This window comes from Prionailurus viverrinus, chromosome B2 (genome assembly GCF_022837055.1).
Source record: "Prionailurus viverrinus isolate Anna chromosome B2, UM_Priviv_1.0, whole genome shotgun sequence".
NCBI classification, from domain to species: Eukaryota; Metazoa; Chordata; class Mammalia; order Carnivora; family Felidae; genus Prionailurus; species Prionailurus viverrinus.
This window is the reverse complement of record NC_062565.1, coordinates 131,883,754-131,910,121: the sequence shown is the minus strand read 5'-3', so window position 1 is coordinate 131,910,121 and position 26,368 is coordinate 131,883,754. Positions and strand designations below refer to the sequence as shown.

Sequence of the window (26,368 nt, the reverse complement as noted above, 5' to 3'; positions counted from 1 at the left end):
GCAAATAGCCATCCATTAATGAGAACAGCATAGAAATAGACGGGTTATTTACCATTCTCTTCATGTTGACTGCAACTTCCTCTCCTTTCTTGCCCACTCAAGCAAACATTTCTGGAAAGCCAGTGAGTGGAAATGATGTTTGTACAGGGATGAACTTTAAACAGTGTGTTCCTGTCAAAATTCGGGTCTTTGACACTAATAGCAAATTAGTCGTCAGAGATGCTGGAGCTGGGAACTTGGGAACAAGGCAAGTCTTAGGTTAGTGAAATATATACCTCCTAAAATAACCTCCCCCAAGTAGTATCTCTTTATTTGATTGTTGTATTCATATCGCCACTCTACCATTATTCAGCTCTGCTTTACCTTTAATCAGTGTTTTGGAGTTGCAGTCACCACCTTGGGGAGGTAAAGGCAGGCTCTAGGAAGGTCTGAGCGTGCAGCTCACGGTTCTCCGCGAACGCTGCCAGGGTGCTGATAAGACTGAATGCCAAAAACATATTTTCTAGACAAAACACTGTAGGAGTGTGGAGCCACCCAGCCACTCTGCATTCCTGAGCTGTCTGGAGTGTCTCTCCAGCTCTTCCTTCTCAGCGGGGACACTTGGTTCTCACGTCACAGAAAACAGAAGACTCGATAAGACTACCCAGTGTTTTCCTACCCATATTTACTGCAACTTTTTCTGCGTGTCTACTCATCTTTACTCCTCCTCCCTTTTTATTTTCTCCTTAAAATACTTATTCCTACTTGATCACAGAGCTAATCCCCTGTAGCTTGTGACTGGGATTCCGTCTTTCTCTCCTACCCCTTGGTGGAAAGGTGCTCCATCCATCAGCATTTGTTGCTCTGTACATTCAAATTCTTTCTCCATCCTAACTTCCCCTCAGCGCGTAAATATGATCATCTCCTCCATTTTATTTGAAAGCAGAAACTTCCATATGTGCTTCACTGCCGTCCTCACTTCCCTCCAGCCCATCCTATCTCTCTGCTCTTCAGGTCAAGCCTCTTGAAAGAGGAGTTTGCTCTCACTCTGTATTAGCTCGTGTCTGTTCATTAGCCATCTTAAGCCATTTGATTTCCCTTCAACAATGGCAAAGAAATCATTCTCAGCAAAGACCTTTTGAATTTCCAGTTCCATTAGGGTATTTTTCTGTTCTTACCTTACTCAAACTCTCTGTGACACTTGAAACTCTTGCTCCTGTATCTTCCCTTAGACTACATCCTCCTACTTTTCCTTGTGTTGATTTTAGCTGCTCTTAGCTGGACTTCTTAAGGGCATGGACCACATCTTATTTGTTTTCCCATTACTAAGCTCCGTGCATCAGACAGAGCAGACACACAGATATTTGTCAAATGAAAAATGCTTCTCTCTCAGTCTCAGGGCTCTTCTCTTAATACCAGAGGACACCAGAGCTTTATCCTTGTTCCTCTTCTTCACTCATTCTGACCATTTAACCAGATAATCCCATTTACTTCTCACCTTCAGGCACACCAGATTTGGTGACCTCCAGATCTAAACCTCTTCTACTAAATTCCACGGTGATTGACCCAAGTCAATCCTGGGTGGCCTGCCAGTACCAGTTCAACACAGTTCAACACAGTTCAACACAAAGCCTTCTTCGTTTCTTCTGCCCAAAGCACTCCTTTATGTCTATGAGTTTTGATCAGTTGTTAGCAACATAGATGCTGAAGTCAGACTACTTCTGTTTCATTTACTTGCTCTCTAGGTGGGGGTGCTTTAGTTACTTTAGTTCTCAAAGAAAAACATTCAGGAGACAGACAAACCTTTTTCTTACCAATAGACTGCCTTTTTTATAGCATAACCTACATGGAGCCTCTGAATCTTTCCTTTGCCAAAGCCTGAGATTCTCTCTTTGATTATTCTAGTTGGGATGAACTACAGCCTGAAGGAATCAGTGGGAAAGGGGTGTGTGTGTGTGTGTGCACGTGTGTGTATGAGTCCCATTATGTGAAAAAATTTGATAAGAAAAAAGAGAGAAAGCATTCCATTTTGCCACAAATATAACATAAAATAAATATTAAAAAAATCTTTTTATTTATCGAGAGACACAGATATTGAGCATCAAAAAATGTTTAAATTTATCAAGCACAAATGTAATAAGTTTATGTTACAATCACATTGCTAGCTACTAATAATTGGAAGTCGCTAATAATGTCACTTTCTGCAACATATTCAGCTTCATGTCATTGACCTATCTGCTTGTCTAGAATCGCCTTAAATATTGATTATAATTTTTTTTAATGTTTATCTAGTTTTGAGAGAAAGAGAGACAGAGTGTGAGCAGGGGAGGGGCAGAGAGAGAGAAGGAGACACAGAATCTGAAACAGACTCCAGGTTATGAGCTGTCAGCACAAAGCCCGATGTGGGGCTTGAAGTCACGAGTTGTGAGATCAAGACCTGAGCTGAAGTTGGATGCTTAACCCACTGAGCCACCCAGGTGCCCCACCTTAGACATCGATTATAAATAACCACTGGTTTAATACTAATATATCCAAAGTTTTACCGTTTACTTCTTTAAGTAAAAAGTAAATTTGTTTGCAGTTTATAGATTTGTACAAGGAACAGTTTAATATATCATTTGTTCTAGAATATTTTACTAGTTTCAACATTTTTGTTTATTCAGTGTTTTTTTTGCTTTGATACTAAACTATCAAAGTGTTAAAAATTAAAAGGTTAGTAATTATACAAACACATGTATTTAATGTGAAATATATCTATAATGATGCAGAAAGTGGTTATGTAATTAGGAAGTCGAGATCAGCAAAGAACAAAATTAGTCTTATGACAATGAGTGCTGGGAATCAGTATCTACTCATTATGCTGTGAGGTAGGCAGGGGAGGTACAGTACACTGTCATTGTCCTTATTTTAAAGATGATACAACTGAATCAACGTGACAGAAGGTGCGAATTCTTTAGTAGGAAGTCTCATGAGTAGGCAGTGCCCCACAAAGTACTTTAAAGATATTCAACCATCTTCTGGCTTTCATTTTGGCTATGGGAAAGCAGCTGTCAGTCTAGTTATCTTTCCTCCGTACATTACCTTTTATTTTCCTGCCTGCTTTTAAGATGAACTCTTTATCCCCAGTGTCCTTTGTTTTCATTATGATAGATCTGGATACAGATTATTTACGTATCCTATTTGGGCTTCATCATAATTCTTGAACCTGAAGATTTGTATCTCTCCAGAAGATGTACTGTAAATGGTTATCAAAGACATGTGAACAGTAAACAGAAGGAGATGAGAGAAAGAGAGAGGTTGAGCTGGTTTGTTTCAAGATGAGAGAAATAGTAACATAAATGTTACTGATGTAACTGATCTAGTAAAGAAAGAAAAAAACTGGTGACACCGTGGGGAGGGGCCGTTGTCTCACGCCCTTGAGTAGATGAGAGGGGCTGGGATCATGCAATGGTGGAGTTAGCCTTAGACAGGATGACTGGCATGTCCTCTGAGAGAGGGAAGGCAGAGTGTATGGGTCCACGTATGTTTTATTGGGTAGAAGAGGTAGAGGCAAGAGCTTGTAATTCCTTTTTGATTATTTCTGTATTTTCAAGAAAAATTTCTTCAAATTGGCTTTTTCGTATGTTGCCATATAAGTCAACGTGAAAGAGCAATTTGTGTCAGAAATCTGTAGGAGTTTGGAAAACCTTGTCTAGAGCAGTGGTTCTCAATCAGGGGTGCTATACCCCCTAGGGAATATTTGGTGACATCTGGAGATGTTTTGGTTGGCATAACTGCAGAAGTGCTACTGGCATCTGGTGGGTGGAGGGCACAGACGCTGTTACATATTCTCCAATGCACAGAAAAGCCCCGCAAAATAAAGAATTATGTGACCCAAATGTCAGTAGTGCCCTGGCTGACAGACCCTGGTGGAGAGCCCTGGTAAGCCAGCTTTTTTGTCAAGGGTAAGATAGTAAACATTTTAGGCTTAGAGACACTTTGTTTTCTGTTGCATCTACTCAACTCTGCCATTGGCATGTGAAAGTAGCCAAAGACAATATGCAAATGAGTGAGCCTTCCCGCGTTCCAATACACATCATTTACAACAAGTGAGCAGCCCATTGACCAGTTTCCTGACCCACGATCTAGTAGAAACCTTTCCATTGTCTGCAAACACCTAAAACATAGAAGCAGAGTTTGAACTAATCGTAGTTGGCAACCGTGATTAAAGACTCCGCAATCCTGATGAATATTGGTGCTTTGATACGTTGGCTATGTACTTAGTTGGTGCTTAGCAAATATTTTAAATCCAGATAAATAACTGTAAGTCAGTGAGTCACCTATTTTTTTTTATTTCAGACTTTAAATATCTTCCTATCATCATTTCCCTGAGATGATCTAGTAGCCACTGCTCCTACCCACTCCTCGTGATCACACACACACGCACACACACACAGCCAAACTACACTGAAAGGTAATTATTACTGACTTCATTACTCATCTCATGGTTTCTTTTTCTTCTACTCACACATACTAAATAGATACAGTTTTTCATTTTATTGAAAAAGACTCACTAATTCTCTTTAGGATTTGTCAATCCCAAACTTCATGATATTATAGTTTAACCCCATCTTTAAGTCATTCAAAATCAAATGTTCACTGATCAGGCATTGGAATGATATTCCTTACAGAACTATACAATTAAATTTACTTTATTACTTTACAGTTTTCAGAAATCAAGAAAAATGCTACCATTCATCTCTTCTTAAAGTCATTAAGTTTCTTAGAAATATACCTTTCTTGATTTTGAGACACTAAGTTAGTAATATTGTCCAGAGTTTTATTCATATGTTATCTTTAGCTTAGCTAGCAACAAAATAACCATATCTAGATAGTGAGTAGAAAAGTTATCTTGACATTTTTAATATTTTCCGCTGAAGATGTGGCTCATACCTGTTTAGGAACTTATATGTAATTTGACAAATGAAAACTTTTTTCCTCATACCATACTAATTAATTTTATATTTATTCTCAGCAAGGCTAAAGTTCACAATACATAGAGATCTTTAAAGTATGACTTTTCTTTTTTTTTTTTAAGTTTATTTTTGAGAAAGAGACACAAAATGTGAGTGGGGGGAGAGGAAGAGAGAGAGGGAGACACAGAACCAGAAGCAAGTTTCAGGCTCTGAGCTGTCAGCACAAGAGCCCGATGAGGGGCTTGAACTCATGAACCACGAGATCATGACCTGAGCCAAAGTCAGCCGCTAACCGACTGAGCCACCCATGCGACCCATAGAGTATGACTTTTTTTCTAATAAAGGATCACTTTTAATGTACTGTGAAAGGAGAAACATAGCTGACATGGCTCAGGCATTTCAAAAGAATTTGCTAGAAGTTAAAAACTAAGATAAATAGAAGAAGGTAGGCCAGAGGGCAAGAAGAGTAGAGGAAAATAGTGATTCCCTTATGGAAATTAGATGGAAGAGTGAAACAAAAAACAAAAGAATTCCTGTGTGTGATGGGCAGTGAAAACAATCAGCAAGAATACTTTTAAAGCTTCTACTTTCTGTGCACCTTGGAAAGGTTAGGTTGCACGGGAACACTACTCCAAAGATTTCAAGTTTTCTGCTTCAGAATAATATCATACTCATACAAAATGGGTTAAAAATTTCTCCACTACAGTGAACTTTTATCATGGCAAAAGTTGGATAGAGTTGAGAGGCAACCAGAAAGTATCTTACCCCTGTGAATTTGGGGGTTAAATTTCTCCTACTAGATTACCTACACTATCATACTAATTAATACATATTTTTTCCTAAATGTACAATGTTTAAATTGGCTTTCCGAGAATGTGAAATTCAACGTTTTTAAAAAACAGTATCTATTTTTTTCTATTTTTTTTAGAGTAAGTCAAACTCTTTTTAGTGTTTAAATATTAATAATTACTTTGTTTTTATTCAGAAATACATTTTGGGAGCACGTAAGTGACTCAGTTGTTAAGTGTCCGACTTTGGCTCAGGTCATGATCTCGTGGTTCACCAGTTCGAGCCCCACATTGGGCTCTGTGCTGACAGCAGCTCTGGAACCTGCTTTGGATTCTGTGTCTCCTTCTCCCTCTGCCCTTTTCCCACTTGTACTCTGTCTCTCTCTACAAAAATAAATAAAACATTTTTAAAAATTAAAAGAAAAGAAATACACTTTTAAGGAAGGTATAGCGCCCCCAAATCTCTACTCATATATCATTTTGAATTGTTCTGAAAACCTAATATCCTCACGTCTCAGTACTGTATTTGCTGTCTCAATTAATTTAATGTAATTTGAACTGTAACATTTTTAAGTGAGGTGGTAACAAAATCAAAGGCTCTAAATGTTTTATGAAAAGCACAAGGACTTGGAGTCAAAAAGCTTTGGATTCAAAAGTCAACTCAGCCACTTGCTAACTTGCGATGGAGAAAACATTTAAGTAACAAGTTAAGTTTCAGTATTTTAACCGGCAAAATGGAATCATAATTTTTAGTTCAGGGGATTTTATTAGATAATCTGACCAAAGCCTAAAGCTCAGTGACTGCCACAACATAGCTCCCATTAAACAGTCATTTCTATTATTATTACCAAACTACTGGAGAACATCCAAGTATTTTTGAGGCAATTAAGCTTTTTCCTAAATATTTTGCATTTTTATTCAAACGTTTTGCTTATCTGAACAATGAGGTGCGTTATAGACTGTTCTATATAAACAAATATACTAACCCTGTGAGATTTCTTCATTTCACAATAAAGAATAGCTAAAATAGCTGTGTTTTGCCTATTTCTGCTTGTAGAAAAATGTCACACTACATTTTCCAAGAACAAATTGTCAAACAGTTTCTATCTAAAAGAGAGCTGTTTTCTGAAGCCAGTAAATATACGGGAAATTAGTAAAATTTTCCCAATTTTATCTTTTTTCCAATGCTGCTTAGCAAACAGTTAATGCTTTTGAAAAATATCCTTTTTGTACTAAATTGCCATTGAGATTCGTGTCTATTGCCAGACTGAAGATCAAATATGCAATCACAATTTCCCTGAAGGACACGGTTGAAAACATAGCTAATATTACCTTACTGCCATGAAGAGATCAATGTTTTACCCTTCCCGTTTAGAAATATCATGTGTATTGTTACTTACGCATAATAAATTAATAATAAAGTCTCTGAGACTGGGACTGTAATTGGGAATGTGTCATGTAGTCAAGCATGCCTCTTTAATACTTACTATGTGTCAGTCCTCCAGAAGCCTTCCTTATTTGCTTTGAGAACACATTAATAAAGTCTAATATGAGTAAGGTAACAGTACATTCTGGCTTGCTTGGGATGAATCTAGTTTACGTCTGTTGTAAATCAATTAACACTGTTAATTATTTTAACACCCCTTTTCATTCTCAAAATTGATCTGCTTTGGACAATAAATTACATGGTCATCCTGCATCTGAAATATTTGGAGGCAGTTCAGTTGAAGGTAATGGAAATAATTGAAGGCATAGGGAAAGCTTCTATGAAGCAATGACTAAAGGAATTAGATTTATTTATCTGTTGAAGAAAATGGAAGGATTAGGGAGATTACAGTCTTCAAGAAGAAAATGTAGGAGGTACTCTAGGAGGAATCAAAAGCCTCTGCCTTCTTTCCAACTCAGGTCTGCATAGAATTAAAACTCTTACACTGAAGGTATACTGTGCAGAAAGTAGAGACTGGGAAGATGTACATACTGGATTGCAACCCAGTAAAGGTTATTGTTTCCTATCTTGAATATTATTCAAAAACCAAATAGAATATGAACATACTCTATGGTTTCACAATTCTACTTTTAGTTACAGATCCCAGAGAAACTTGTGCAAGTGTACTTCAGGTTGTACAAGGCTCTTCATAGCTTTATGTTTGTAATAGGGCCATACTGAAAATAATTCATCCAACTATTAACAGTAAGATTTATAAAGTATGGGATATTCAAACAATGCAAAATGCTGCACATCAACAAAAATAATTGAGCTATACTTACATGCCACATGTATGTGTTTCAAAAACATAGTCTTGAGCAAAAGACTTAAGCTACAAAAGAAAACATGCAGCGTGGTTTTATTTATACAAAATTCAAAAAATAGGTGAAACTAAGTTTCTTTGTACAAGTGTCCCAGAAGCAAACCCTAAATCAAGGATTCAAGTTCAAGTATTAAGTTGAAACATATGAAACTCCTGATACTCCATCGTTTGTGACCTACACAAATGGCAAATATGGTTCGGTGGAATCATTTATCTGGGAAGGAAAGAAAAATAGCAGTAGAGATGGGGAAATAGACAAGGAACAAAAGCAGACAAAATAGGGTATATTTTCCAGCCAATTACCAGTGTGGATGACTAGAGCTTGCTGCCATTAAGGAAACTCAAAGGAGCCAGAATTCTGGACACACCAGAATTAAGGGGGGAGGCAAACAAGTTAAGATATTTATACATCATTTTCTGTTAATTTTTGTGGGAGGTCTTGCAGTGAAAGTGATGTAGGGCAGATACACAGCCAACCCAAGAAGGACATGTGAGATGGACACATAAACTCTGGTCATGGATACTTTGAGGACATTTGTTACCAAAGTGTTACCTAATCCCGACTGAACACCTACTGCCTCAGCCTTTCCCAAAAGGACATTTGAAGGGAATGTAGACAAAGAGAAAACAATAGGGAATATTTCATAGGTTAGAAGTTAGGAGAGCAATAAATTGCTCTCAAGTTAAGGGTGTGTGTTAGTTGTCTCCTGGCTGAGGAGATAAGATCAATCCCCATGTACCATGAGGTGCTTGGGGGTGAGGGGGTTGTCCGCCTGGGAGGTAAAGGAACATATATTGAGAATGATACACCTTCAACTCCTGAGTACAGAGAACATTGTATTTTATTGCGAAGTGTCAAAGATACTTTTCCTTTTTTTAGATGGGTTAACTTGGAAAGAAAGCAGTGTAATAAATATCTCTACTCTAAAAAATTTTAAGATGGCTCTTGAACATAACCCAGAATGGCACAGCTTCTTGGAATATCTCGAGGCATGGCGTGGGTTTAAAATGCAGATGATATAGGGAACTGTTCTCTTGGAAGAGTAGTAGAAGATGCTCCTAAAAAGTTCTACATTTATATTGGCCACAAAACCAAAATAGCACTAATATAGCTATTTTCTTAAAGAAAATCACTTTTACCAATCTTGGATTGTGTATGTTCTGGTGGATGTATCATTGACACTAGAGGTTACCACGTGGAGGGAGGAGGAAGAGCATGGAAACAAGGGGAAGTGTGTCTCTTTCATAATCCTTTATGTTTTAGAAATTTAGATTTGTAGATGAAAACAAATAAACGAGAAACTTAAAGCTGTTTTTGTAAGAGTCTCAGCTTCCTCATACATCAAACAAAGAGGCTGAAATAGAGAGATCCTTCTGGCGGTTGAAACTCTGATGTTTCAAATGCAATTGTTCTTTCTTTGGATTTTCTAACCCAGGGCAATATGGTGAGCAGACTATATTAAACTATTAATAAAGACTGTTGAAGGCTTTAATCTGGTGAAATAAATTATGTTTTCATTTATTCTATGCAGGAATTTCTAAATTGATCATTGAATCAATGGCTACGCCACCTGGGACATACACACTTAATGAAACCACAGTATGTTTTCCAGGTGAATTTACTGGTCCTGCAGTGACTGTGCTGGGCCTGGACATTTAGTGAAAATTAAAGATTCTGGAAAATCAATTCTTTCCTCCCAGTGATAATAAATCACACTTTCTCAAAAGAATGTTACTGCATCCCAAAGATATTTACTTAAAAAAAGCAATCTCATGTACCTAACATAATACTTCAAAGAGTTTGATAACTAAATGAGATTATTAAATATATATTAGCCTTGCAATGATTAATACTCTTTTCCTGGTAAGCTTGTGGGTGGTGCACTCACATACTCACTGCCAAAGGTAAAACAAACAGATTGTAACAATTTATAATATACTAAGTTTTGCTGTTGTGAAATGGCATAATTGCACTCGTTCGTTCCTTCATACTGAACTAAAGTGTACGAAATAGTTCACCTTTTGATTTTAAATAAGTTTGATATTCTCTCTTTGGAGAGTAAACACCCAAGATATTTTCTTTTCTCTATTTTCCATTTTTTAATTATAGAACTACCATAATACGCTTGTTACTTTATTTATTGTTTTTATTAAAAACTGTGAAACATATACATGACAGCATATTACTAGTCTAACATGTAATTTATTAATATATAACATGTTTGTCATATAGTTATCTTAGAAACACAATTTCTGGAGTCCTTATCCTCTGTGAATCTGAAAATTCAAATGACTTAAAGAGGCCCACGGCTGGTGTAATAGTTGACTTGCTCTGTTTGGTAACAGTTTTATTGAGATATTATTCATAAAAGTAATCATTTAAAGTGTACAATTCAATGATTTTTAGTATATTCACAGATTCAGGCAACCATGACCACAATCACTTTTATTTATTTTTATTTATTTATTAAAAAAAATTTTTTTTTGATGTTTATTTATTTTTGAGACAGAGAGAGACAGAGCATGAACCGGGGAGGGTCAGAGAGAGGGAGACACAGAATCTGAAACAGGCTCCAGGCTCCGAGCTGTCAGCACAGAGCCCGACGCGGGGCTCGAACTCACGGACTGCGAGATCATGACCTGAGCCGGAGTCAGCCGCCCAACTGACTGAGCCACCCAGGCGCCCCCACAATCACTTTTAGAATATATTATTTATTTTTAAATTGAAAAAAAATTATGTTTATTATTTTGAAAGAGAGACAGAGACAGAGTGTGAGCAGGGGAGGGGCAGAGAGAGAGGCAGACACAGAATCCGAAATAGGTTCCAGGCTCTGAGCTGTCAGCACAGAGCCCAACGAGGGGCTCGAACTCCTAGACCGCAACATCATGACCTGAGCCGAAGTCAGATGCTTAACCGACTGAGCCACCCAGATGCCCCTTTAATTTTTTTTTAATGTTTATTTATTTTTGAGAGACAGAGCACAAGTGGGGGAGGCACAGAGAGAGGGAGACACAGAGAGAGAGGGAGACACAGAATCCAAAACAGGCTTCAGGCTCTGAGCTGTCAGCACAGAACCCAAGGTAGGGCTCGAACTTGGGAACCGTGAGATCATGACCTGAGCCAAAGTCTGATGCTCAACTGACTGAGCCACCCAGGTGCCCCTAGAATATATTTCTTAAAGATTGTTTTTTTAAGCAATCTCTACAGCTAACATGGGGCTTGAACTCACAGCCCCAAGATCAAGAGTCACATGCCCACAGTCTGAGTCAACCAGCCACCCCAGTTTTAGAATATTTTTAACACTCCCTCTCCCAAACTCCATACCTTTCACCATCACTCTTCATTTGTCCTCATTTTCCCGATTTCTTTCAACCTGAGACAACCACTCCTTTCCATCTTGTAGACTTGCCTGTGTTCTGGACATTTCATATAAATGGAATCATACAATAGGTGGTCTTTTGTGACCGGCCCTTTGACTTAGCATAGTATTTTCAAAGTCAGGCCAAGTTATAACATACCTCAGTACTTCATTCCTTTTTATGGCCAAATTATATTCCATTGCATTTTGTTGATCTGGCCATCGCTTAATAGACTTTTGGGTTGTTTTCAATTTTGGGCTACTGGGAATAATGTTGCCATGCACATTCGTTTACAGATTTTTAAATGGACGTATGTTTTCATATGTTTCAAGGAGTGGCATTGCTAGGTCATATGGTAGCATGATGTTTAACCTTTGGAGGAGCTGCCAAATTGTTCTCCAAAGTGGCTGCACCATTTTACCTTTGCATCAACAATAAATGAAGCTTCCAGCATCTCCACATACTTGCTACTTTGTTTTTAATGCTATCATAAAGACTAACAAACAGAAACTCTTGGAGTGCACGGGTAAACAGCAACTTGGCCCCAGTTTCAGGGAGACTTTGTGGGTGTGGTGGAGACCTAGTGTCAGGAGTTCAAGCCCATCAAAGGGGCCGGCAGTCCCTACTGGTTCCAGCCCTTTATGCCTTGGAGCCTGGGGCACCTTCTTGCCAAATCTTGTTTTTCCAAGAGAAAACAAAAATTTGGATATTCCTGTGAAATTTCCAATATTTATATTTTGGCAAATTAAATAAAAGTTCATGTCTGTCTGTCTGTCTGTCAGGTATGGTCTGCTGTTTTGCGTCCTTTGCTATAGACAGTACCAGAGGCTTCTAAGGTCACAGACCAACGAGATTGCAACAACCATGTTACTTCCCTCAGAGGGAACAACAGGTGCTATTGTTACAATTTCTTTATCTGAAGGAGCTCTTCCCACCCTCATCCCTTTCTCCCCACCCCAGGGTGACTTTGGAAATTCTGCAAGCCCTTTTCTGTGTAGAGGCATAGAGACAAGGACACTGCAATCCATTTGGTCACATTTCTGGCTGAATTTGAAGGGAAATGTGCTAAGTCAGGTTACAAAAACTGTTTCATAGTAGCAGTCTCTGGCCTCCTTCTAAGGAAGTATGTATTTTTGTTTCCTGTTTCATTCATCTCTTGGAGATCCTTGAGCTAAAGAAAGGCTGTGGAGTTTCTGGTGAAGTTCCTGCAGAACTAAGTCTTAGTTCAGAATCTCCCAAATGGCAGATGCCAAAGACAGACAATTTCCACACAGTGACTGTATATAAAATCTAAGTTACTGTTTTAAGTCTAGTCAGATGCATCTGTATTTGTCCAGGCTGATGCATATAATGTTTACAGCTGTAATTTTACTAAGGATCTGTCCCAATGAGTAAAAATATTGAAGTTTGCCAACTGTATCTAAACAGCTATCAATTTTTTTTTTCTTACACTATTGGAGTCAGGGCTTTAGCTTATATATGCCTTTGTGAGAACTGGCAAAATTTTCTGCTGGGAGAAGGAAATAGTGAAACGTGTTACCCTTGAGCAATCACAGCCCTTATGGCTTTGTACGTAGGTTTGCCATGCAGCACGAAGCTTACCAAGGAGCAGATATTTTACGGGAGGAAAAAGGCACCCAGAACAAAAGGCTTTGCAAGTGGAGCATGGATGGAGTTTCAGCAGCCCCCTCCGTTCATCCCTTCAGCCTGGTGCTTCTGTGTAGTATTGAGCTGCACAGCCATGTGCTGAATCCCTGCCTGGAGACGTTACTAGGTCTGGCATTTCCAGGTGCAATTCTTGGCTCTGTCATTTATTAGCTCTGTATGGCTTTAGGCAAATCAGGTAATGTTCAGACAATTTGTGTCCTTCTTCTGGATAATGGAGATCATGACTACCTCATGGAAATGTGGACAGGATTAAATAAGGTGTGTTTGACACTCAGCACAGTGCCCAGCCCGAGATAGACAGGAGCTCAATAATGGGGATATTATTATTATTAATTATTGTCATACACTGTTAAGAAAAAGTATCCAAAACCTAGAACTGAGGTTGGAAGGGTGACCACCTGTCCCGCAGGCTGGAGCAGTGCACTCCAGGTTCATTCCATAGTTACTTAATTCTCTACAGGATATTCGTGCCCAGTTGTTGTTACTATTTCCTATTGGTTCAGACCCTCCTACTAAAGTTATAAATTCAATATTGTAGATTTTATCCATTTAGGATGCAAGTGATTTCTGTGTGGTAGGATAGACAAACCCAAGTCTTTCGTTGCCCAGTAGTAAATGAATCCATTTTTAAATTTTTTTTTTTTTCAACGTTTATTTATTTTTGGGACAGAGAGAGACAGAGCTTGAACGGGGGAGGGGCAGAGAGAGAGGGAGACACAGAATCGGAAACAGGCTCCAGGCTCCGAGCCATCAGCCCAGAGCCTGATGCGGGGCTCGAACTCCCGGACCGCGAGATCGTGACCTGGCTGAAGTCGGACGCTCAACCGACTGCGCCACCGAGGCGCCCCAATGAATCCATTTTGTATCTAACCTAGTAATCTTCTAGGAGTCTTTCAGAGTCTGTATACATTAGATCTTGAGTTCTTTTTGAACCATCTTTACCATCCTGCTGGTTCCCTCATTAATTTATACGACAGTCATTTTGGAAAATTAGACTTTGACAATGTCCGTAGTGCATGCTTGGACAAGTATATATTTTTGTATAAGTGGCTAGTTCCACTAATTAAAAATTTTTTTTTAATGTTTATTTTTGAGAGAGACAGAGATAGAGCTTGAATGGGGGAGGGGCAGAGAGAGAGGGAGACACAGAATCCGAAGCAGGCTCCAGGCTCCCGAGCCGTCAGCGCAGAGCCTGGCGCAAGGCCTGAACCCACCAACTGTGAGATCATGACTTGAGCTGAAGTCAGCCACTTAACCAACTGAGCCACCAAGGCACCCCAAAAGTTTATTTATTTTGAAAGAGAGAGATAGAGGGAGAGCTCGCATGAGCAGAGGAGGGGCAGAGAGGGAGAAAGAGAGAGAGAGAGAGAGAGAATCCCAAGCAGGCTCCATGGGGTCAGCACAGAGACCGACATGGGCCTGATCCTACAAACCGTGAGCTGATACCCACAAACCCCATGACCTGAGCTGATCCCAAGAGTCGGACGCTCAATCCACCGAGCCACCCAGGCACCCCTAAAATACTTTTATTCTTGATATAAACACATACAAGGGTTAGGAAAAATAAGCAAAGAGTGAATTACAGATTGTTCAAATTCTTTAAAAAATTTTTTTAATGTTTATTTTATTATTTTTTAATATGAAATTTATTGTCAAATTGGTTTCCATACAACACCCAGTGCCCATCCTAACAGGTGCCCTCCTCAATGCCCATCACCCACCCTCTCCTCCCTCCTATCGCCCATCAACCCTCAGTTTGTTCTCAGTTTTTAAGAGTCTCTTATGTTTTGGCTCCCTCCCTCTCTAACCTTTTTTTTTTTTCCCTTCCCGTCCCCCATGGTCTTCTGTTAAGTTTCTCAGGAGCCACATAAGAGTGAAAACATATGGTATCTGTCTTTCTGCGTATGACTTATTTCACTTGGCATAACACTCTCCAGTTCCATCCACGTTGCTACAAAAGGCCATATTTCATTCTTTCTCATTGCCACATAGTATTTAATGTTTATTTTTAAGGGGGAGAGAGAGAGAGAGAGAGAGAGAGAGAGAGACAGTGAGCGAGCTGGGGAAGGGCAGAGAGAGAGGGAGACAGAATCCCAAGCAGGATCCAGGCTCTGAGCTGTCAGCACAGAGCCCAATGCGGGGTTTGAACCCATGAACTGGTAAGATCATGACCTGAGCCAAAGTCAGATGCTTAACTGACTGAGCCACCCAGGCACCCCAAGATTGTTCAAATTCTTAAAAAGTACTTGTGACGTTTGCCAGCCCCCTGTCCCACCCCCACTGTCCCCATTTTCCCCCACCTCAGTCTCCATTCCCCATTTAAGTCTAAATGAACCAGCTCGACTTTCAGCTAACCTCTTTCCCCTTTCTCAAACGCTTTGCAAGTTCCCTTCGGAGTTTCAAATCATCCCTTCCAGCCACCACTCTTTTATTCCTAGGGGTTGAGTTATCAAGCCCTCTACCCCTTTTGAGAAAGGGTTCAACTGGCCTGCCATTCGAATTCCCCCAGACCTAGGAGGATCTTCTTACATCTGAAGGAAGCTCTGAGCTGGTGTCTCTACCCTCAAGGTCCAGTCACCTGGTTTGGCTCTCTACTGTCCCTAGGAAAAGTGAGCTGAGGTCATTGCCTGACAGAACCCAGGCTTGGCTGACCTGTCGGGAAGAGTCTCTCCTTTGAGAGGTGTGGAGAGAGGGTGTGGGTTTTGTAATGCTGACGGCAGGTGGGGAATGGGCTGTGTCAGGGAAGGGGTAGGGCAATTTCTTTTGAAAAGGTGTATGCTTCCTTTTAATATTATACTTGGACCATTTAAAAAAATCAATCTTTCTATGGCATAAATTACAGGAAAAAATGCTTGACTAAACTGACTGTTGGTGACGCATTACAAGTGCAGTACTTGTCTGCGGTGGGATGGGGTGGGAAGAGGAATTCCTGGAATCTTCTGCAGATAGGAGATTTTTACATGTATCATAAAGGGACATGCATTTTTAAAATAGTTGAGAGATGTGGAATTTTGGGACGAAGCTCTGGTGTGGATCAAATCAGTCTGTTGTTCCAGAGCCTCCAAGGGATTTCAAGTAGCTTAATGTACAATTTTGCAACCCAGAGAAAAGTCAGTTGCAATATGCAAAATTTCTAAGCAATCATGAAATTCTCTCTGGAAGGGTTTGTTTTTATTTTGTTTTTGAAGCCACAAAATTGGGAATAGTATATGTGGCACGTGTAATTCTTAGTGTGTTCTGACAAGCAATAAACTAATGCTCATAACGGTCCCTGAACTATTTCAATGAAATATGATTTGCAGCAGTGAGTGTGTCTGTACATATACAATATTATGAGGGAAGATTTATGATAACTCACTGACTAGTGAAAGATTGTTTCAGAAAACATAAATTACCATAGTTCCAAATAATAGCTTTCCCTGAGGGAGCTTTCAAAGAATTTACATTTGAATTGGATCCTGAAACTCTAAATGTGAATTTATCACCCATTCTTCAAGAAATATTGCGGTTATATATGAGATAGCACTATACAAATGAAATTCAATGACAACAAATTAGTTAGGTCTTTCAAAAATTATTATCAGAATTATGTTTCTTTACTGAGCTGATTCTTGCTCTAAATTCAGCTGGTCTTAATAGCTTCAAGAATCTGACCTCAAATGGATCCCATAAATAATCCCTTCTAATAAATACCATGGTTCTTTGAAATGTAAAAAGAAATCTCACATGGAGAACTCAACCAGGAAAAAAAAGCTGGGAATAACACAGCTTAATGCCTGGTAAAATTCTTCACCTTGACTTTTTAAATTTGTATTTCAGTGTCAACAAGATAGGTGTATAAAGGCGTAACAGTGACCATTTTCTGGGGCCTGAGGTCAAATCCACTCTAAGTACCAAGACATTTATGCCTTTATAGACTCATTGATTAGTTTAGCTTCATCTGTTTCATCATTCCTAAGGATGAAACTGGTTATTGGAAATAATTATAGGAAGTTCATTTTTCATTCAGAGCTAGTGTTGAATAATTCCTTTAAATACGCTGGGATTTGAAGGCGTTCTGTAAACGATTCTCCTAGAAATCAAATTATATATGTGTGTGTGTGTGTGTGTGTGTGTGTGTATACACACCTTTAACTGTAAATGGATGAATTTTAGCAATGTCTCTGTCCCTTCCTTGCTGTGGGCTGCTTACTGAAACTTTCTGTGCCTTTTCACTCACACATAAAAATGGAGATAACAAGGTTAGTTACCTCATAGGATTGGTGAGAGAATTAAATGAGATAGTAAGAGTTTGAAAACCACGTGCCTGGTTCATAATAATGGTGCAATGGCCGTTATAATTTTTATGGTTAATACATTCAAATGACTGACAAAGTACGACTGAGGCTTTGGTGTATGTCCTTTTGATCTTGTTATTTCCGACTGCATTTTACTCAGTGCACGGTGTAGCCATAATATTTGTATTATATTTCAATCCATGCCATAAAATAAGCTAGAACAGATTTTGTTCAGGGGATTAAAGGAGTACTTTCAACTGTTAAAATTACTCCTTTACGATAAGAGAAAAGGAAATAATGCTTCTTAAATATGTGGTTTCGTCTTCCTTCCTTCGTTCCTTTCTTTCTCCTTCTTTCCTCCCTTCCTTTTCTTCCTCTCCTTGTTTTATAAACCGGAATGGGCAGTACTTTGGAAGAGCTGGTAGGAATAATGCCATTTGGACAGTGTACAACACAAGCTGCCCAGGAGAACACAAGAAAGTCCTCAACTGTCAGCTCCCAGGGTCCTTGCATGGCCCAATGACTCTCAATTTCCTAAAATGAGCGTAAGAATATTTTGCAACAGCAATTTGAATAAACTGACTCACATGCCACTGTGATTTAGTGTCTGTTTTGCTACCGAGTCAGCCATGTTTGGCCAGCCTGGCTGTCTTCACGTTTTTCTTTGTGTTTACCGTTAAGCTTAGCAACCAACCAAACACTCAGTGGAATACATCAGTATTGAAGAGTCAAGCATATTCGTTTACTAGATGTTCCACTAAGACACCGAGTTTGTATGATTAACATTTTTGTACTTTTTTTGTTTTACTAAGGATATTATGAACACGTGAAATTTTGGCTCCCCCCCCCCCCTTATTCACAAGCTTTCAAATAAAAAGCTGGTAAAAAAGTGAACTAGAGGGTATTATATGGGTCGAATGGCGCCTCTTCCAGCAATCAGATCGACCTTCAAGAGCTAGCAGCGTCTTTCAACATCAGTTATTTTATACCTTCGATTTACAAATAACCAGAGGCGCAAGGCGAGTTTAAGGGCCGGAGCTCTCCAGATACCTGGTCCGGGATCTTCCCCTAACTTCACTACCGGCCACTCCTTTGTTCGTTACGACCGGCACAAAGATAATTTTGGGGCCTGGGGAAAGACGACTGGAAACTCGCGGGGCTTCTGATACGTTTCCTAACCCGGGTTGGCCTCCCCTGCCTTCCCTCCGCCGCGTCCCCAGCCGCCCGGCGGAGCCGCGCTGCAGGACCAGGCGGCCGGCCAGGGCAAGCGCCCTTCCCCGGCGGAGCCCACTTCTCCCGCCGCCACAGGCCGGGCTGGAGCAGGCCCCGGCTCCTGGGCCGCGTGATGCAGCCCAAAAAAGGTGCATCCTCGCACGTGTCCCCGCCGGCGCCCCGGCCCCTGGCGACCAGGCCCCCCGCGCCGCCGCCCAATCGCCGCGGCCGCCTCGCGCTCGGGCCACGTCCGCCGGCCGCGGGGACACGGGGACCGCAGCCGCGCCGCCCGCCGCCATGCGGTTCCGGTTCGGGGTGGTGGTGCCGCCCGCGGTGGCCGGGCGGGGGCCGGAGCTGCTGGTCGTGGGCTCGCGGCCCGAGCTGGGGGGCTGGGAGCCGCGCGGGGCCGTGCGCCTGAGGCCGGCGGGCACGGCTGCGGGCGCCGGGGCGCTGGCGCTGCAGGAGCCGGGCCTATGGCTCGGGGAGGTGGAGCTGGCGCCCGAGGAGGCGGCGCAGGACGGGGCGGAGCCGGGCCGCGTGGACACGTTCTGGTACAAGTTCCTGAAGCGGGAGCCGGGAGGCGAGCTCTCCTGGGAAGGTACTGGAACCCGGCGGCCGTCCCCGAGCGCGGACCGGGGGCTCGGGGCTCCGCCTCGGCCTGGGGCGTTCGGCCGGGGCCCGCTGCGCGCCCCCTCCCGGCCTTCGAAAGCCGCCCCGAACTCCCCGGGTGCCCCGGGCTGACCCTTCGCGGCCGCCCGGCAGAGCCGGGCCCAGCGCGCCCCTTTCGCCTTTGCTCCCCGACCCTCCGCCCTCTTCCCCGCACACCCAGCACCCAGTGCCCAGTGTGTGTCCCCCGCGCTCCGGTCGCTCCCGGGTTCGCCCGTCAGCTCCGCCTTAGTGGTTTCTGTGTCCTCGCTTTCCCGCCTCGTTCGCCGAGACATCACCCAACCGGAGGAGCTGGCCTGCTCGCTCATCCTCGCGCTTCCTTCCCCTCTTAGATCTGAGAGTGAGCGAGTTGCAAACACGTTGAGTGCTTCTCTTTTCGGCCAGACTCTGGTTTCTTAGGCTATACACACAGTATACGTAGTTGTGAAAACAGCCAACTTTCAAGGTAAAAACTTACTGTTTGCTCCGCACACCTTAAGCCCACTGCCAACTGCCCAGTATATGTGTCCGTCAACCTATTATGTATCTATCTCACGCGCAGATCGTGTAATAGAGGATTCTACGCCTTGCCTTTTCTCGCCTAACGATACGTTGCGGATGCTTTTTAGTGTCACCCCATAGAGATGTGTTTGGCTTTTTAAATGGCAACAAGATAGTCTGCATCTAACTTGGGTGCATTTACGTTGTCTCTTTCTCCTTTGCTATAAACAGTAATAGCTTAATGTGTGCAGCTGTCTTTGAGTGTTTGGGAGTGTTGCGGTGGGGTGGATTCTGCCAAGGGGAATTGTTGGGTCAAAGTGTGGCCATATTTTACGTTTCAAAAAGGACTGCCAAATTATACCCTGAAAAGGTTCTACCAATGTGGACTCCCGCCAGCGATGTGTGAATTCAGATGGCAATTTCTCTTAAGTGTGGTGTGCAAAGTACAGGATTGGAGTAGGTGCGATTCAGGAGTTGTCTAACGATGATGAAATGAATGTCTCTGTAGAAGTTTATATGACAAAAATGGGCCATTTAGTCATAATGGTGTGGAAACAAAGAATCAGTAAAGAGCTTGAGTATTCTGTAATACGTTTATATATTATCCTTGTCCCACTGGGTTTTATGGCCCGGTGGCATTTATTGTTACTTTGTATTACCATGCCAGAATTGAAAGGTAGCCTCACCGGTTTATATGCCCTTCTTTATAGGATACTTCAGTAGGATACTACTTTAGTAGGATACTTTAGTAGGATACTACTTTTATTAATGACATTATATACTAATTTTTTCCCAGTAAAATATCTGGTCATTTTATTAAAAATTAAAGACTTACCCTTCCCTAGTCCCTCTCCTTTTCTGTTTTTAGCTCTTCTGATATTCTTTTCAGAGTTCGAAATAATTTGCTTATTATTGCTATTTCTTAATGTATTAAGTTTAACTTTTCCGAGCTTAGATTTTCTGAGTTACTAGGTAAATCAAATGTAATATTTTAAAATTAGAAATCGACAGCCACTGTATACCCATAAATTTAGCCATCATACTTACTGTGAAATATGAAGAATTTAAGTTCATTATCTTTCTCATCTTTGCTGATTTTTATATTATTCTTTGATATAAAAATTATATATTTATATCATTGTTGTCTTTCTATTACATAGAAATTTCTGTGTTAGAATTCTATTATATGGAAAGTTACTCCTGTGTAAGAGGATGACAAAAATAACCGACTTACACATGCTCCTCTCTCTCCTTACTTTGGTTAATTATTTTCTCTACACTGGTAAGTTTTGTATAATTTATATTTTGTTTTACAATTGTTACTATTCCTTCTTGTTTTAGATTGGTAACTTGATTCTAAGAATGGTAAATTAACAAACAGCATTATGAGAGGTGTTGTAGGATTCTGGAGCCAGAATGCCTGGGGTCACTGACCTGTGTGTGACCTTGGGCAAGTTACTAAACCTTACTGTTCTGTTGTTGAAAGAACCAAGCTGACTAAAATCTAAAGGAATTAGAATAGGACTTACATTAAGTGTTAAGTGTTAGTGATTATTACCTTTACTGTTATGATTGGGAAATAACTACTGCAGAACCAAGTAGTGCAATTAGTCTCATTAAAAAGGAAATATAATTTTGTGACACGGAACCTGTGCCACCGGAAGGAAAAATTCTCTGCTCTTCTGCTGTAAATTACGATTAGAGTTTACTTAAACTTTGTATTTGGGTGGTAATGTTCTTCTACAACTTGTTTTAAAATTTCTAGTTAATTGTTTTAGCAGAAGACCCACACTGATCATCAGAATTTCCCAGCTTAAGTATTTGATGGATACAGATTTCTCACTCTTTGAAAATATTTGTCCTTGAAAAATTGGGGTTATTCTAATTTTCACTGATACAAAGCTTTCTGAGCACAGCTATCTGGGACTTTTTTCTTTTTCTTTTCTTAGTTGAACCCCCTGTGTTAGTTACATTGTTTGGGATTCCGTGTCTTCCTCTTTCTAATATCTTACTCATTTTGTTGGATTGTATCCTAAAATAATTTTGAAGAAACAGTAAATGAGAGATAACCTATCTGAGAGGTTAAATACCTGAATACTTAAATGCCTGAGGATATCTTTATTTTGCCCTCACACTTGATCATTTGGTAGAGTTTTCTAGTCTCAAATTAATTTTCCCTTAGAAGCCGTTGCCTCAGCGCCTTCTAGCACCCGTTGTAATTGACAATTGTGACGCCAAACTAAGCCCATTCCATTGTAGGCAGTCTGTTTATTTTTTTCCTCCCCTTTTGAAGCTTTACAAGCTTTCCTTAAGTTATTTTACCAGGATTTATCTGAGTCTCTTTTGTTTATATTCCTTGACAGTTAATTGGTTGGCTGTTTCAATTTCAGGAATTCTTTCTTTGAACTCAGGGAAATTTTTTATTTTTTCATTTCCTCCCCTGTTTTCTTTGTTCTTCCCTCTGAAATATCTGTTACCCATATATTGTACCTTCTGCATATATGTACGTATCTCTTAAATTTTGTCTTGTATTTTCTATGTTTTGTGTTTGGATGGATTTTCCTGACAGTGTTTCTCAGATCACTGTTTGGTTTTTAATTAAAAAAAAATTTTTTTTTAACGTTTATTTATTTTTGAGACAGAGAGAGACAGAGCATGAACAGGAGAGGGTCAGAGAGAGAGAGGGAGACACAGAATCTGAAGCAGGCTCCAGGCTCTGAGCAGTCAGCACAGAGCCTGACGCGGGGCTTGAACTCACAGACCACGAGATCATGACCTGAGCCAAAGTCAGACGCTTAACTGACTGAGCCACCCAGGCGCCCCTGGTTTTTAATTTTTTTTTAATGTTTATTTATTTTTGAGAGGGGAGGGAGGGGCAGAGAGAGGGACACAGAATTCAAAACAGGCTCCAGGGTCTGAGCTGTCAGCATAGAACCCTACGTGGGGTTTGAACTCAAGAACTGCAAGATCATGACCTGAGCTGAAGTCAGACACTTAACCCACTGAGCCACCCAGGCACCCCTCAGTGTTTGGTTTTTAATAGTAGCCATTCCATGATTTAGTCCTTACACTGGAATTTTTTTTTTTTTTTGGTAATCATATTTTTAATCTTCCACATTTTTTCTGTTATTCTCTGATTTCTTTTTTAGGAACTGCTTTTCTTCCTATATGGATACAATTAATAACCGAATCTTTCCGATGATGACATTAGATAGAATTGATTGAAAGTTGTTTCTGTCTTGCATTTATTTATTTTTCTCTATAGGCAATTGTTTTTTTATACTACAGATTTTCCTCAAATATCTGGTAATCCTTGGATGACCATTCATTTTTATGAATAAAGGCTATGTGGATTAGTATAGGTAGGTGGGCTGGTTTTGTTTTGAAGTTGCTTATGCTTACCCCAGATCCCCTCTACATGGGAGGTCATGCATGGGATACTGTGTAATTTGACACATTTTGCACAGAGAGGTTTCCTTCCTTAGGGTGTGAGGCTGGGGAGCCAGCCAGCTCCAGGTCCTTACAATTAGCAAGTAAAAACAGACAAACAAGCAAACCAAACTTTACTATGTGGAAAGATATTTTAGCTTATTTATTCCTAAATGGAATTGCTTTTGTTTGTTTGTTTGTTTTTGTTTTGTTTTGTTTTTACCTTTACCTCTACTGGGTGGATCCATAGATGTCTCAAGATCTTTCCAGAAAGACCTCTCCTTTCTATGTTTAGGGCATACTGAATTCATGTTGCTGATAGGGTGGGCTGGGAGGAGCCATGTGGGAAACCTTCTTTTCTTCCAGTCTTCTCCAGGTTTGCGTCTGTTTATTTGTTAGATCTCTTCTTACCTGTTGCTTTATTTTAGAAATCTTCCCTAACTCCTCTCTTAATCTTTCTCATGCCTCTTCCTTTCCTCATACTTCATCTTATAATTTAACATTACATTAGTTATATTGGCCTAGACTCTGATTGCAAGTAATAGAAAACTGAGTGTAAATGAGCCTTAAAAAAAAAAAAAAGAAATCATTATTAACTCATATAACCAAACTAAAAGAAGCATGGAATTTAACCAGACAGAGGTCTCCTCACTTGCTCTCCAGCTCTCTCTCTTCCCCCTTGGGTTTGCTTTACTCTGGTTTGGACTTCATTCTCTCAAGCAAACTCTACCAAGCTAGATTTCCCCACAGGGAGCTCCAGGCTTACACACTCAAAGCCAGAGAAGAAAAAAATGTTCTTCCCTGACAGCTCTAGTTAGTAAAACGTGTGGGAGGGGCGCCTGGGTGGCTCAGTGGGTTAAATGTCGGACTTCGGCTCAGGTCAAGATCTCACAGTTTGTGAGTTGGAGCCTGGTGTCGGGCTCTGTGCTGACAGCTCAGAGCCTGAAGCTGCTTTGGATTCTGGGTCTCCTTTCTCTGCCCCTCCCCGGCTCAAGCTCTCTCTCTCAAAAAACGAATAAATGTTAAAAAGAAAAAAAAGAAAACTGGGGGGGGGGGAGAAAACTGGAATTCACCTTTCTTGAACCAATCCTTCTTGCCAAGGAGGTGGGAGTACGATGAGCACTGTCAACAGCAAACCCTTCTTGGAGTTGAGGAGGAACACGTCCCCCCAAAAGTGTGTAGTGTTTCACGGACAGGTTAGAATACGGTGGTTAACGGGAGGTTATCAGGAAAACACAACAGTTGCTTAAACGCATAAGAGTTAAATTTTCTGCTACAGAAAGTACATAGATAGATGGAGGTGGTGATGGTCCACAGCTCATGGATGTCAGGAGAGGGGTCATCATATTTCCTTGGCTTTTTCCTCAAGACACCAGCGGCCGCTCTTATCACCACCTCTGCATCCAGTGGAATATGGGAGGAGAGAGAAGAGTGGAAGTGTCAGCCATGAGTATCCCTTTTATCTAGAAAGCTGTAACTTCAGGTCAGTCTTCTCCTGTCCAAAACACACACTTCTTTTCACTTGGTGATTGTGAGTAAAGCCGCCGTCAACAGTGATGTGCAAGTTTTTATATACACATAATAAAGATTTTGAAAAATATTTAAGAATGGCTTTGCCAATCATATAAAGCTAGAATGAGCTTTAGAAGAAACTGTCAAACCATCTTCCAGAGTGATTCTAGCATTTTTCATTTCTACCAGCAATGAATGAGACTTCCTATTGCTACACATCCTCATCGGCAATTGATTTTGTTAATTTTTTGGATTTTAACTATTCTTGCAGGTGTGCAGTAGTCTCTGAGTTTTAAATTTTTAATGTTTATTTTTGAAAAGGAGAGAGCGTGAATCGGGGAGGGGCATAGAGAGAAAGAGGGAGACACAGAGTCTGAAGCAGGCTCCAGGCTCTGAGCCGTCGGCACAGAGCCCCATGCGGGGCTCGAACTCAGAAACTGCAAGAACATGACCTGAGCTGAAGTCAGAGGCTTAACTGACTGAGCTACCCAGGCTCCCCTGATTTTTAAATTTTTAAAAAATGTTTATTTATTATTTTTGAGAGACACAGAGCATGAGCAGGGGAGGGGCAGAGAGAGAGAGGGAGACATAGAATCTGAAGCAGGCTCCAGGCTCTGTGCTGTCCGATGCAGGGCTCAAACTCACGAACCATGAGATCATGACCTGAGCCGAAGTCTGACGCTTAACCAATTGAGCCACCCAGGCACCCCTCTGATTTTTTAAATTAGCAATTTGCTAATAATAAATGATGTGAAGCATCTTTTTATATGCTTATTTGTCATCTGTAATGTCCTTAAGTGGGTGTCTGCTCAGATGTCTTCTCCACTTTTTTAGGTAGGTTGTTTGTTTTCTTATTGCTGACTTTTAACAGTTCTTTGAATATTTGGATACAATTCTAAAGTGATAGGTGATTTGCAAATATTTCCTCCCTGTTACCTGTCTTTTCATTTTCTTAACAGTATTATATACAATGTAAACCTTTAAACTTTAATGCAGTCCAACTTATCTTTTTTTTTTTTTTCTTTTATGGATTGTGCTTTTGGTTTTGAATAAAAAACTCATTTCTAAGTCCAGGTTATCTAGATTTCCTTCAGTGTTATCTTCTAGAAGCTTTCTATAGTTTGGCATGTTACATGTAGGTGTATAATCCATTTTGTGTTAATTTTTATTTATGATACAAAGCCTGTGTCTAGGTTCTTTTTTGGTTTTCATGTGGGCATCCAATTGTTCCAGCCCTATTTGTTGAAAACTTTGTCTTTCCTTTTTTGATGTGCCTTTTAAAACTCAGTCGACTGTATTTGCACTGCTCTATGTGCCCATTCTTTCACCCACATCACACTGGGTTGGTTACAGTAGTTTTAGGCTAATCTTGAAACATTAATAGTATGGGCCCTCCATCTTTGTTTTCTTCAGTATTGTGTTGAGTCTTTTTGATGTTTTGCCTTTTCACTTACATTTTAGAATCAATTTGTTGTTATTACAAAATAGCTTGCTGTGATTTGGTTGAGATTGCATTGACTATATATCAAGTTCAGTAAAACTGACATCTTAACAGTACTGAGTCTTTTAATCTATGAACCTGGAATACGTCTCCATTTAATTAGGTCTTCTTTGATTTCTTTCATTAGTGTTTTGTAGTTGTTCACATACAGATCCTGTACATGTTTTGTTAGGTTTATACATTGTTTTTGGGAGGGCTGTTATTTTAAAGGGTGTATTTAAAAACTTTTCCA

At 40.4% G+C, this 26,368-nt stretch overlaps 1 protein-coding gene across 3 annotated transcripts in view; it reads left to right on the top strand.

Annotated features, from left to right (window-relative positions):
- EPM2A (EPM2A glucan phosphatase, laforin) overlaps window positions 1-26,368 on the top strand; it is a 163,945-nt gene that overhangs the window by 38,096 nt on the left and 99,481 nt on the right. For 2 of the 3 annotated variants that reach the window (XM_047858556.1, XM_047858558.1), the window contains exon 1: window positions 18,843-19,146. The exons of the other annotated variant lie outside the window; for it this stretch is intronic. In XM_047858556.1, coding sequence (XP_047714512.1) covers window positions 18,846-19,146 — 301 coding nt within the window. In that variant the 5' untranslated portion in view covers window positions 18,843-18,845. Of the gene's footprint in view, window positions 1-18,842; window positions 19,147-26,368 lie in introns of those variants that run through there. 3 annotated transcript variants of the gene reach the window in all.